This window comes from Thalassophryne amazonica, chromosome 12 (genome assembly GCF_902500255.1).
Source record: "Thalassophryne amazonica chromosome 12, fThaAma1.1, whole genome shotgun sequence".
In the NCBI taxonomy this organism is placed as follows: Eukaryota; Metazoa; Chordata; class Actinopteri; order Batrachoidiformes; family Batrachoididae; genus Thalassophryne; species Thalassophryne amazonica.
In genome coordinates this window covers 34,404,107-34,418,139 of record NC_047114.1, presented here as the reverse complement: position 1 = coordinate 34,418,139, position 14,033 = coordinate 34,404,107, and the positions used below count along the sequence as shown (strand labels likewise).

At 40.8% G+C, this 14,033-nt stretch overlaps 1 protein-coding gene across 1 annotated transcript in view; it reads left to right on the top strand.

Annotated features, from left to right (window-relative positions):
• ephb3a (eph receptor B3a) overlaps positions 1-6,487 on the top strand; it is a 158,211-nt gene extending 151,724 nt beyond the window's left edge. The window contains 1 exon segment of the mRNA XM_034182756.1: positions 6,288-6,487. Coding sequence (XP_034038647.1) covers positions 6,288-6,399 — 112 coding nt within the window. The 3' untranslated portion in view covers positions 6,400-6,487.
• The last annotated feature ends 7,546 nt before the right edge of the window (positions 6,488-14,033 follow it).

Below are 14,033 nucleotides of genomic sequence, written 5' to 3'. Positions count from 1 at the left end.
GGAAGCCACTCCTTAGTAAAAGGCACATGGCAGTCCACCTGGAGTTTGCCAAAAGGCACCTGAAGGACTCTCAGAACATGAGAAACAAAATTCTCTGGTCTGATTAGACAAAGATTGAACTCTTTGGCGTGAATGCCAGGCATCATGTTTGGAGGAAACCAGCACCATCCCTACAGTGAAGCATGGTGGTGGCAGCATCATGCTGTGGGGATGTTTTTCTGTGGCAGGAACTGGGAGACTAGTCAGGATTAAGGAAAAGATAAATGCAACAATGTACAGAGACATTCTGGATGAAAACCTGCTCCAGAGCGCTCTTGACCTCCAGCCCAGTCTCACTTTTTTTTTTCGTGCTCCCGTGACGAAATGAGTCAAATTTTCGTAATGATTTTTTTTTAACTCACTATTACTAACCCTACTCCTACCCCAAACCCTAACCTTAACCATAACCTAATCATACTCCTTCTCCCCACCTTAACCATAACCACTCCCGACCCCCCCGCTTCACTTTTAGTTTCATCCCGCCATCACGGAATGAATTAGAATGAATTTGTGCTGCCGTGATGAAAATAAGGTGCTTTTCATCACAATATCACGAACCAATAGATTAATGTATATTTCATGCTGCTGAATCACGACTTGCCGTGAGACCAGGTTGTAACCTCAGACTGGAGCGACGGTTCATCTTTCAGCAGGACAATGACTCTAAGCACACAGCCAAGATATCAAAGGAGTGGCTTCAGGACAACTCTGTGAATGTCCTTGAGTGGTTCAGCCAGAGCCCAGACCTGAATCTCATTGAACATCTCTGGAGAGATCTGAAAATGGCTGAGCACCGATGCTCCACATCCAACCCGATGGAGCTTGAGAGGTGCTGCAAAGAGGAATGGGCAAAACTGCCCAAAGATAAGTGCGCCGAGCTTGTGGCATCATATTCAAGAAACGTTGGGGCTATAAGAAAAAAAATGTCATTCATATTTTCATTATGGGGTATTGTGAGTAGAATTTTGAGGGAAAAAAATATTTACTCCATTTTGGAATAAGGCTGTAACACAAAAAATGTGGAAAATGTAAAGCATTGTAAATACTTTCCCAATGTACCGTATGTTGTAATAATGCAATTAATAATTTCATATTGTGTTGACGGGTTGTATATTTTGATATAATAATGCCATTTAATATGTCACACTTTGTGAATATGAAACATTAGTACAGTGCAATTATTAACACACTCAAATGTGAGCCATCAAAAAAGCTCAAAATCTATCTCACAGACTTAAAATGTTCAGTTTTGATACAATTTTCTTTCATTTTTTTTTCTTTTTTTTTTCTTTTTGGACCTTTTGTCCTCATATAATTTTCAGGTTGACCCCAGCTGAGCTGCTCAGCCCGTCTCCCCAACAGAAATGTCATTTCTGAATATTAACAGGTGATTTTAAGTCTAATTAAATGGACGGTCATGAAACCCAACTTGTGTTTTTTCTGTCCCAGTTTTGACTGGATTTTGCCTCCTCTAAGGACTTGGTCTCGATCCTGTAAAGTCTTGGTCTTGATTTGGACTAGATATTCCGCAGCTGGTCTTGTCCTTGTCCCTACCTGATGCAGCTTCAGTTCTACATGCAGAAACACACACAGCCTCGGGTTTTCCCGAGTGGTCTCCTAAGTACTAATCAGAACCTCCTCTGCTTCACCTCAGAGATCTGATGGGGTCAGATGCACACAAAACATGGCTGCACAGTGAATGTTTATGAGTGCAGTCGTAAGAACATTTGCGTGAGCTGAAAGACGGAATGAAAACATTCAGCTGCACAAATGGAAAACATTCATTATTTGTATAACAGAACACCTGAATAGGTCATCGTCATTTGATATTTTACTTACAACACACACTGCTGCGCTTGGCTAGAGCCATTGAGGAGCGCAGTAGTGCGAGTGGAAAGACATGTCTGAAAAAGCGCTTCTACGGTTGTGGACACTGTGGATACTGGATTTAGCTTCCTCATATCATGGAAGCATTTTTCTGAAAAGGTAATGGAGATGTTCAATAGAGCAAACCGTATGGAACAAAAATACACAACAAGTACAAATACAAGGCACAGTGCACTCATACATTGGGACAAATAATGAATGTCACATGACATAAAATCCACCAGTCAAATGACAAGAACCTATTTTGATGTCATATAATTAGGGAAATAACCCTGTTGTATCTGATGATTTGCGGATGTTCATGCTGAATTTTATGGTTGCAAATTGAGTTTTAACGGTGACGTGTTAGCAGAGCTGGTAAAATGGCTATTTGTGACCGTAATCCAGCACGAACATCCATAAATCATCAGACACAACAGGGTTATTCCCATTTTAATCCAATTCCATCGATTGCACGGTTTAATTCGGTCGGCGAATCATTGTGAAAGGGTGTGGTCGGCTCGTCAAAGCTTACCGTCGTAACAGTGCCTTCATGCCAAACTGGAAATTCTGTGAGCAGACCCACAGATTTCTCAATCTAGTCAGCTGCATTGAGTTAAATCCATGGTAAATCCATCAATCAATCCAGTTAAATCCATGCAGTTCGGCATCATCGTCACTGCACTATTTTCTGTCGCTCTCAGCTGACAGCGCTATTAGTGACACCTGCGCAGCAACGCGGTCAGAGGGCAGAGTAACACATCAAATGTGAAACAGTTTTAATATTTTGCCACCGTCCACGCGATATTTTATGGTCTTAAATTTCAACGAAAAAAAGTAATTGGATTAGAATACTGTATAATGACAAGGACCTATTTAGGTGTCATATAATACTGTATAATATAATAAAGTATAATTATATTCTAATTAACATTTATTGAACATTTGAGGTTATAATCTGTGGACCAGTGCTGCTCAACGACTGAACTTATAGCAGCTGGATCAGAGCCACATCACTCCGTGAATGTTTCACACTAATGGATATCAATACTTATTACTAAAATGGCAGCAACTACAGCCAAAAAATAAATAAATAAATAAATAAATCTGCCAAGGAGAAAAGTTAATTTTGTGATGCATAAAAGTTTCTTCCTGCTTTTACCTCTTCAATGAAACCCATTTTCAAGTCCATAATACAAATTATCTTCAGATATAAATTCGAAAGAACCAATTTTGTATAATAAAGTGTTTTAGAAAATATCCAGATTTACTGAAGAACAACTGCAGTATAACTATGTTCACATAGTGAATTAAAAATACAGACACAAAATCTGCAATGGACACATTTATTGGCAACCATCTGATGAGTTTCTCAAAGAAAATACATAAGTCTCATCTGTGCTTTGCTGTGTTCACATGACTGGAATTGGCCAATGAATGATGATTTTACTGTATGAAAAGGAGCTGATTGTTTCCTCCTTTATCTTTCTGAGCATGTCAGAAATGCTCTTGTTAGAAATCTTTTGATCCCTGTTACAACAGTGCATATTGTTTTCAAGACGTTTCGGTGTCATAAAAAAGAAGTGTGCAAAGGTTGATGTGGATTATGGAGAAAAACACTCAAGAAATCTTAATTGCTCCAGGCTGACATAATCCAATATGAAGTCGTCGGTTCTACCTGAATTATATGCAGTAAACTAAACCAAGAAGGGAAAAGGCCAGGGACACTGCTGCTAGAAGAAGAGCAAAAATAAATCAAGAAAAAAAAAGAGCCGACATTAATATGTGCAAAAACATTGGTAGATAAACCACTGTTTTTTGAGGCTAATGCCGTGTGGAGAGATGAAACTGAAGTAAAGTTTGTCTTTGGGAATGCAGGGCATCAGTCAGTGAGCTCCAGTACATCATACCTAAAACACAGTTCTGTCATGTTATGAGGTGTGTGATTAAAGTGTATGATTTTGATGTTACATTTAGCTTGAAATGAACTTGTTTTATCAGTTTCTTTCCTTTCCAAAGCCTAGTTCTGGTACCCACCGCTGCTTCTGAGTCAACAGTGCCAGTAATTGTTTCTGTGGTAAATTTTGTGTTTGTAGTATTTCATTATTATGCAAAGTTTTTTCTTTTGTTCAGTAAGCTTGGACATTTTGTTAAATACTGTAATTATGCTGTAATCTGAAGTAGTTCTCTGATTAACTTGATTAGGTCAGGAGCACCAATCATTTTGACTACAGCTGTATGTGTCACAGTCTAAATTAAAACCCAGTGTTACGTCATTTTACATGCAGCTTGATTTCACTTACTGTTCATCTTGGTTCTATATGTTTCACTCCACTGAATGACTCCACTGCCTGTTTGTAAACATGCATCCAGGATATGAGGAAGCTATCTAAAGCACATGGACTGTGCCTTGAATACGATCTATTGAAGTATCATATAAAACAAATATTTATGCTTTGTTTTTCTTTCAAACTGTGCACGTCCTAAAAGAGGCAGCAGCAAGTTTAAAAAAATACCAACACTTTGTTTTTGTTTTTTAAATATGCCTAAAGTCTCTTTCTGAGGATGGCATGACATAAAAGCACTGATTAAACCTTCTTACTCTTGTCAATCAGGTCATGATTTCCACATAAATGCACAAGTTCTCCATTCTTCCTGCTCACAGACTGTACAAGCCAGGGGCTTATCCAGCCAGAAAGAGGATTCAACACCCCTTACAACAACTTTAGATTAAAGGTCCACTTTTTGAAAACATTTTTTAATACTAAGAATACCACCACCACTACTACTACTACTACTACTACTACTACTACTACTACTACTAATAATAATAATAATAACAATACTATTTTTAACAGCTAAAATATTTAATTATTGCTACTCTGGGATTATTTCTGTGTAGGCTCTCAGTTGTCCAGGTGGTTTCCATAGTAGAGAAGCTTGAAACTTCAACTGGACTGGGTTGCTTGACGTGAGGACGTTTCGCTTCAAATCGCAGAAGCTTCCTCAGCTAAAATCTTTGCTCTGGTAGTCTGACTTCTGTCTTGACTCTTGTAGAGAAGAATAAAATAGAAGCCAACAAAAGCTGGAGTTTTTAACCTAACCAGACCCCTCCTACCGAGAGGCCGACTGCTACAGGCTAGTGACTAAACAATAGCTCTAATTAGCACCTATTGTGCTCTAGTTAGCACCCTCCTAATGACAGGGCAACTGTCCCTTCTAATGATGGGATGGAAGCCTTACCTGATGGCTCCCTTGACGACTCTCCTGATGACGTGAATGACTCATTACCATGAACAAAAGACTAATCTAACAACTAACAACTAACAAAGACTAGTCTTTTGTTCATGGTAATGAGTCATTCACGTCATCAGGAGAGTCGTCAAGGGAGCCATCAGGTAAGGCTTCCATCAGGTAAGGCTTCCATCCCATCATTAGAATACTAATACTAATACTACTCTTTCCCCCCACCCTAACCATAACCCCCCCCCCCCCCCCCCCCCCCCCCACACACACACACACTTCACTTTTAATTTCGTGCAGCCATCACGGAATGAATTAGAATGAATTTGTGCTGCCGTCACGAAATGAGGCGCTTTTCGTCACAATATCACTAACCAATAGATTAATGTATATTTCATGCTGCTGAATCACGACTTGCCGTGAGACCAGGTTGAAATGGGATGCGATCTTTTTTTCAAGCAGTGTCTAAGCTTGGGCACAGGTGGGTCTGTTTGGGGTTCTCTCTTTAAAATCAGATCAGTCAGGGTTGGGGAAGCTATAAATATAAAATGATTAGGGCTCTCGGGGTTAGTAATTTATCAAACAAACATTTAGGTTGTGATGTCAATCTGGGACAGGGTAAAGGCAAAGAAAAGGTGAAAATGCAAAAGAAAGAACTAATATAGCACATTAAGCAGTATAACTAAAGTATTATAAAGCTGGGTAATGCACTAACACCACACATGACAATTTATAAATGCATTTAAACAAAATTTATATAAGCAGTATTGAGCACATAAATGTATCAATATCGTGATACATATTGAGCATCGGACGTCCATTGTATCATTGTATCGAGTTTTGAGAAACAACATAGATCCTTAAGTGGGATATGAACAGTGTCCGTTTAAACATCATCCGCAATGATTTTTTTTACCATTAAAATTCAACAAAGGTCCACAGTTATTCACGTTAAGATACATTTCTAGACCTTATAGGCTACGTTTGTGGCAAATATACCTTTGGGTGCAGAAGTGATGCCCCTCTTTCTCTGGATGCTGACGTTTGAGTAATCCTGCTAAGAAACAGACAAGTGTGAAGACTAGACTAAGCTTGTGTTTGCGGGTCTGATTGTCATCCATGTGACTTTGTGTTGGCAGGGATCTGCTGCGGCTCGGAGGCACGCTGCCGGGACACAACAGGAACAGTCCGGACAACGGTCAGGAAATCATTCGGCAGCAGATGAGCCAAACTCTCCCCATCAGAGTGTGAGCGCACAGGAACGCAAAGTGGACGAGGCAGAACGAATAGAAACTACCTAAAACTCTCACGTGAAGAGCGCCGTGTAACATAGAAAAAAGAAGAAAAGCTTCCACTGCAGAGACCAGGGATGCTTTGGAGATGTCCCCCCCCCCCCCCCCCCCCCCGGGAGCGTCTGCAGATTCCATGTCTGCTTAAAGCGATCTTTGCATTACAGTGTGTGTTCATGACTTTGTGACAAATGACTGCTGACATAAAGCCAAATGTCCGGTTGCGCTCACTCAGGTTGTGTTTGCATGTTTGCATGTGTTTTCTGCTGGTTGGGAAGCGCACCCTCTCCCTCACCTTTACCTGCACAATGACACAACAGTGCCAAGACAAAATTTTCTCTGACTCCACATCTGTAAATCTTCCAACCCATCTTTCGTTAATTTTTTTTTAACCAACTGAATATTCTTTTTTATGTTTTTTTTCCCCCTTTTAATAAGTAAGGACAAAGAAAACTTTAATTCCCTTCCTTTTTACTGCTGTCTTCCACTTGAACAGGGGGATGTTACAGAAGTCTTCACACTCTCTGTCGGAGGAGAGATAACTGACACTGTGCAGGACACTTCACGTGCACGCCAAAGTGGAAAGTGGACGAAAGAGTCGAGCAAAAATCATTTCAGCTGTTGGTTTGGTGGCATTTGCTGTGCGGACGTTAATGTCCATCTTTTGTTAATGTTATTTTATTCATACACACATTGTTTTGAATGCTAAGTTATTATCTATGATTGCAAAAAGATGTTGTGTGTGTGTTTTTTAAACAATTATCCGGGCGTATCTTTTGTATCACATTGCTTCTTTTTTTTAAAAACACATTTACAAACCTGACAGATGCAAATGAGTAACTTAAAAGGAAATATTCTGCTCACACAGAATAATTAACATGATGAGATCTGATCAAAAAAAATGCTGTAAGACTTTATTTTTTGGCATTAGTGTGTTGTAGGCCGCTGTTGGCGACTGTGCTGCAGATCAGCGGGATTTAAAAGAGTTCCTGTCCAGATGAGAGCTCTGTGACCTTAATATTGACCCGACCTACAAACACTAATGTAGAACAAACTGCTGGTTCATTTCTCCTCATATGTACTCTTCAGCACGCCACCTGTCAGTGCAGTTCTTAATAAAAAGTAATACTGCCTGTATATACAGTAATACCATGTTTCTATTAGACCAATCAGCATTTAAAACTATTTGACCTACTTTGGGCTCTCTATGATCCTTGTGTGTGCACTTGTTTGTCTGTTGTTGAGGAGCAAATAATGAATAAATCACAGTTTGATGGTCGGTACATATCTACAACCTAATTGATTAGAGTGTATACCTCCGCCAAGCACCAACATGCCTGTTCAGTTGTATAAAACAAGGCTGTTAAAGGGGTCATGTGTACAAATACCTTTTCATGTTAAATATGTTTTCTGATTTTATGTTAAACATACTTATGAATGTCACAATTCTGTTTCTGTACATGTATAAACAACCATGTTATAGCAACATTTAGACCTGAAATGGTTCATGTTATGCTTCTGTGTCACAGGATTCCATATCTGAAATCCTGTTTGCAATGAGAAATGAAGCAAATGTATAAGTGGAAAACTTTGCAGTTCCTTAAATAGCCGTTAGAGGCTGGCTCCAACAGAGAGTCACTCCACATAGACGCCCATGTTAAAATCTCCAAATTTAGAGCAAAAATAAGCATGTTTACATGCTGGTGCACAGACACACACAAAAGAAATACAGGTAGCCCAGCGAATGAGGAGCTGGCATGACGATATGTAGGCCTGGGTTCGAGTCCTGTTCATGCTACCTGCCTTTGAACAAAACACTTAATGTTCATTGTCTCAGTCCACCCAGTTGGAAATGGGTATCAGACTTGCTGGTACCAATGCGGGTTACCCTGCATTGGAGTGGCATGCTGTCCTGGGGAAGTCCTAGACTCTCATCTGCTTCATGCTCAGGAACCTGAAGATAAACACCGGTGTCACAGACTGAAGTGAAGGCAGGGGGATCGATTTTTAGGGGGGCCCATTCAATCTCTGGACCTAAAAAGTACTTACTTACCCAGTAGTGGGGAATAAGTTTCATTACAGTAGAAGTCTTTCAGAAAGCGCTGTAACTAGGTTTAAGGATATGATTCCTTCTTTATGTTCTCCAATGCCATATACCAACACAGGGCAGAGTAGCTACCTAAACTCTGTGAGTGAAATAGATTATCTCGTCAATAGTTTTATATCCTCATTGAGGACAACTTTGGATCCTGTAGCTCCTCTGAAAAAGAGAGCCTTAAATCAGAAGTGCCTGACTCCGTGGTATAACTCACAAACTCGTAGCTTAAAGCAGATAACCCGTAAGTTGGAGAGGAAATGGCATCTCACTAATTTAGAAGATCTTCACTTAGCCTGGAAAAAGAGTCTGTTGCTGTATAAAAAAGCCCTCCGTAAAGCTAGGACATCTTACTACTCATCACTAATTGAAGAAAATAAGAACAACCCCAGGTTTCTTTTCAGCACTGTAGCCAGGCTGACAAAGAGTCAGAGCTCTATTGAGCCGAGTATTCCTTTAACTTTAACTAGTAATGACTTCATGACTTTCTTTGCTAATAAAATTTTAACTATTATAGAAAATTTACTCATAACCATCCCAAAGACATATCGTTCTCTTTGGCTGCTTTCAGTGATGCCGGTATTTGGTTAGACTCTTTCTGTCCGATTGTTCTGTCTTTTAAACTCAGATAAAACTGAAGTTATTGTACTTGGCCCCACAAATCTTAGAAACATGGTGTCTAACCAGATCCTTACTCTGGATGGCATTACCCTGACCTCTAGTAATACTGTGAGAAATCTTGGAGTCATTTTTGATCAGGATATGTCATTCAATGCGTATATTAAACAAATATGTAGGACTGCTTTTTTGCATTTGCGAAATATCTGTAAAATTAGAAAGGTCTTGTCTCAGAGTGATGCTGAAAAACTAATTAATGCATTTATTTCCTCTAGGCTGGACTATTGTAATTCATTATTATCATGTTGTCCTAAAAGTTCCCTGAAAAGCCTTCAGTTAATTCAAAATGCTGCAGCTAGAGTACTGACAGGGACTAGAAGGAGAGAGCATATCTCACCCATATTGGCCTCTCTTCATTGGCTTCCTGTTAATTCTAGAATAGAATTTAAAATTCTTCTTCTTACTTATAAGGTTTTGAATAATCAGGTCCCATCTTATCTTAGGGACCTCATAGTACCATATCACCTCAATAGAGCGCTTCGCTCTCAGACTGCAGGCTTACTTGTAGTTCCTAGGGTTTGTAAGAGTAGAATGGGAGGTAGAGCCTTCAGCTTTCAGGCTCCTCTCCTCTGGAACCAGCTCCCAATTCGGATCAGGGAGACAGACACCCTCTCTACTTTTAAGATTAGGCTTAAAACTTTCCTTTTTGCCTAAAGCTTATAGTTAGGGCTGGATCAGGTGACCCTGAACCATCTCTTAGTTATGCTGCTATAGACTTAGACTGCTGGGGGGTTCCCATGATGCACTGAGTGTTTCTTTCTCTTTTTGCTCTGTATGCACCACTCTGCATTTAATCATTAGTGATTGATCTCTGCTCCCCTCCACAGCATGTCTTTTTCCTGGTTCTCTCCCTCAGCCCCAACCAGTCCCAGCAGAAGACTGCCCCTCCCTGAGCCTGGTTCTGCTGGAGGTTTCTTCCTGTTAAAAGGGAGTTTTTCCTTCCCACTGTCGCCAAGTGCTTGCTCACAGGGGGTCGTTTTGACAGTTGGGATTTTCTGTAATTATTGTATGGCTTTGCCTTGCAATATGAAGCGCCTTGGGGCAACTGTTTGTTGTGATTTGGTGCTATATAAATGAAATTGATTTGATTTGATTCTTGGTTTTTTTTTTGGCGGGGGGGGGGGGGGGGGGGGGGTGGTCTCTATACTAGTTCCCCCTTCATGAGAACTGTACTGGAGTGATTTTTTTTTTTTTGCATCTCCTCAGTTTAAGATATGTTAAGCCATAACATTGTGAATAATTAGATAATTAGGGACATTGCTCCTTTGAGTGACAGCTAGTGTGTGCCGGTGAGCAGTGTGTTGAACCCCGCTAACAGAGGCTGCTAGCAGTGCCCGCTAGCTGCTGTGGACCAAATGTGTTTGTCCCTTCTGAGCATTTTATTCCATACATCTGAGATATTAAACCTTGCTGTGCTGTTAATTTTACCAATAGACCATCTAAGAAGTCTGTGCTCCAATATTTCAGCTGAGTGAATTAGCAGTATTGAATTGGTGCGTTAGGCCCAGGTATCAGAATCTTGTTGACATTCGGTCCACTAATGGTGACGCTGTTAGTGAGGCAGGATGTAGATTACACTTTGTTATACCTTCCCCAAAATACCCATAATGAAAACCACCACTCAGTCTGCAAAAATATGAGTTAATAATGATCCTCTGAGCCAAAGTTAGCCTGTTAGCCTTAGCTGGTTTTGGAAGTCTGAGATGTGTGGGTGCGTTTGTCCCATTGAGGTCACACCGGTCTTGCTCACACTCCACCTCTTTACCCAGTTGTGGGTTGGCCGGTAATTAGGTGGAGTTTAGCACTGCCAAGATGGCGACATTTGGAACCCCATATATATATATATACAGTCTATGTGTGAGACACACCAATTGGGGCCATCTGTGCTCTGTGTGACACACCTGCAAGGTTGCGAGGAGACACACAGAGAAGAAACACAGAGAAACAAGTAGTTTCTTGTGCTGTAGTCATATGGTGGTCACCTGGGCATTGTGCTTCAGCCCCACAGTTACTTGTAAAAAGTGGGAATAGAGTGGTGCATGCCCTTGAAAGTGACATTTTTTCCAATTTTCCCACTTGCAGCAGCTGCAAGTACAAACTGGGTGTTAATTTACCCTAAACAATGCTCAAAATTGGACATCTAAAGATTTATTCTTTTGGTGCAGAGTTTCCAGGTTTTGTAATAAATCAACATTAATGAATTGCATGAGATTGAAGAGAGAAATGAATATGTGTCATCACAAAAACTCGATTTTTTTCAAGAACAACCCAAGCCAGAGCTTCTAAAACAGGTTGCATCTCCACTAACTATGACAACTGTAAATGTGAAACTGCAATGTTACAACATATCATTTACAGTCTGCTGCTGTGGAAAACGGTGATGCTGCTCTAACCACTGGTCAAACTGTTTTTCTACCATCCATATGAATGCAGCATCACACACACACACGTGCAAGTGTGTGTGTTATGCCTGTTTGTAAGACACTTACATAGGTCACATTAGTTTGCTGAATACAATAAGACTTTTTTTCTGAATGTAAGAGTAGAAGTGTCTGATCTGACATTGTCTTAGATTAAGACTAAGATCCAGGCATTTGATGTCTTCCTGGACTCGGCCATCAATAGTCTATCTGTATGTGGTAAAAATGTTGAACTTGTAGAGACATTCACTTGTCTCGGCAGTGGCGTTCATGTCTCTGGGTCCTCATTCTTTGAAGCCAAGAGACACTTGGGAAGAGCTTATGGAATACTAAGGTTGCTAGACAGAGGTGCTTGATGATGCCGACATCTTTGCAGGAGAACAAAGGTCTAAATCTTTAGGGTACTGGTGATTCCTATTTTCCTGTATAGTTGTGAGACTTGGACACCAGTGACCAAGTCTCACAACTATACAGGATGAGGTGATGAATGGCTGTTTTTGGTACTAGGTCTCATTGGTGGATCCTTGGGTACCACTGGAATTACTTTGTGTCAAGCAAATGTTTATTGAAGGAGACTAAAACAAGGGGTATCACTTGCATTATGAGAGAGCATCAACTGTTACATTTTGGCCATATGGTGCACTTGTCTGTGCATGGTCCACCTCATTGTTGCATCATTGTTGAGGACACCAGGAGGCAGGACAGACAGGTTGTGTGACTGTTTGGCATCCAAGACCCAAGGCAGTTTTCTCGTGTGGTGGATATGGTGACTGATGCATACTTCCAAATCTGACCTGACCTGTTCATCGGACCCAAAATGTAACAGTTTCACTTCCAGGTTTGATCCAATTTTTTCAGAGATGTTAGTGAAAAATCTGAGTAATCCTGCTCACAATACAACAAAGAGACGTGGGTGAAATCCTTGGCGGAGGTATCAGTTTGTCTCAAAGAAATAAAATATGTCTGTTAGGGCAGAGTGTTTCCTGTGCAATTAAAGGTGTATTAGACTGTAAAAAGAAAAAGAAAACTTGAATAAAAATGAGCATTTCTCTTTCAGTATTTTTACGATAATCATATGCAAATAAATTATTAAAGGGATATCTGGTATTCTCTTTGATTTCACTGTGGGTTCAGCAGGCTGGAGTCCCAGGTCTCCTCTCATCCGGCCGAAGGATGAAAAAAAGGAATAGCAAGTGTGCTTTACCTCTTCAGTCAGAATATCACAGCAGCTCTGGATGGACTCATTAAGATTTAAGATTAATCAAAGACCACAGCTCGCCAATTAGTGACACCACAGGGCTATTCTGGGAATTTTCACTCTGTGTTGTTGGAGATGCTTCAAGGAGGTAAAGTTAATCTGGCTTCACACCAAATGTCAGTGTTGTTTGGTTTTAATCTGTCAGCCAGGACACCATCCCAGCGCAGTCCAGCAAAACTGTCACCTCCTGGTTTTGCTAAACACGTCTGATACCTAAATGTTTTTGACTTGATGATGGTCAGACGGCAGCTGCTGTCTAATTCCCCTCAAAAGGGAGCATTGCTGGCATTGTGTAGTCGACATGTTCTCAAATCATATCAAGTCCCGACAAGCAGCAGAGTGGGGACCCACATGGGGATGCCCATTCTCTGATGCACTGAATACCTAATCAGTAAATATAAATCCTGGGCTACATCCAAATACTCGTATTACAGGCAAGAAGCAGTACATCAAAATCCATAGGGTATCCAAATACTAAGAAGGCATTTAGTAGTAGTCAAATGGCACCTGGAGTATCTACTAACCCCATAGAGTGCAAACAGACTACACTACGTTATCCCATGAGGCAGCTGGAGCCTGATAATCGAAGAATTTCACCCAAGGGGGCATGGAATTGCACAAGTATACATTTATTAAGTATCAGGAACCATTTAAAAAAGACTGCTGTTGCAAAATAGAAATGTCTGCAGCATAAGTAAATGTGTGCATGTGCATCATCTGTAAATATCCGCCCTCCCTGGATCACCACTGTATTGTGGTGGAGTGGTTTATGTGCTTCAGTGATCCTGGGAACTGTGTTGTCTGGAGCATTAGCTCCTGGTCGGACCATCCTTGGCAAATTGATCCCAGGTGAGGAGACAGACCAAGGGCAATTCAAAAGACCTGTTATGAATGGACAAATGTAGGGATGGAGTCACTTTGATGGTATTAAAGAGACCAGGGCCTCCCCCTGGAATCAGGCCTTGGGTGGAGGGTAGAGGGGGCTTGCAGGTGACCTGGTCTATAACCATAGCACTCGGTCGGGCTCAGTCTGACAAAAAAACACAGTGTCACCTGCATGTGGGCTTACAATCTGCAGGTAGAGTGTAACTGGTCATGGACACTCTTTTTTAGGCAGTGGACCAGGGAAAATGCCCACATGGTCT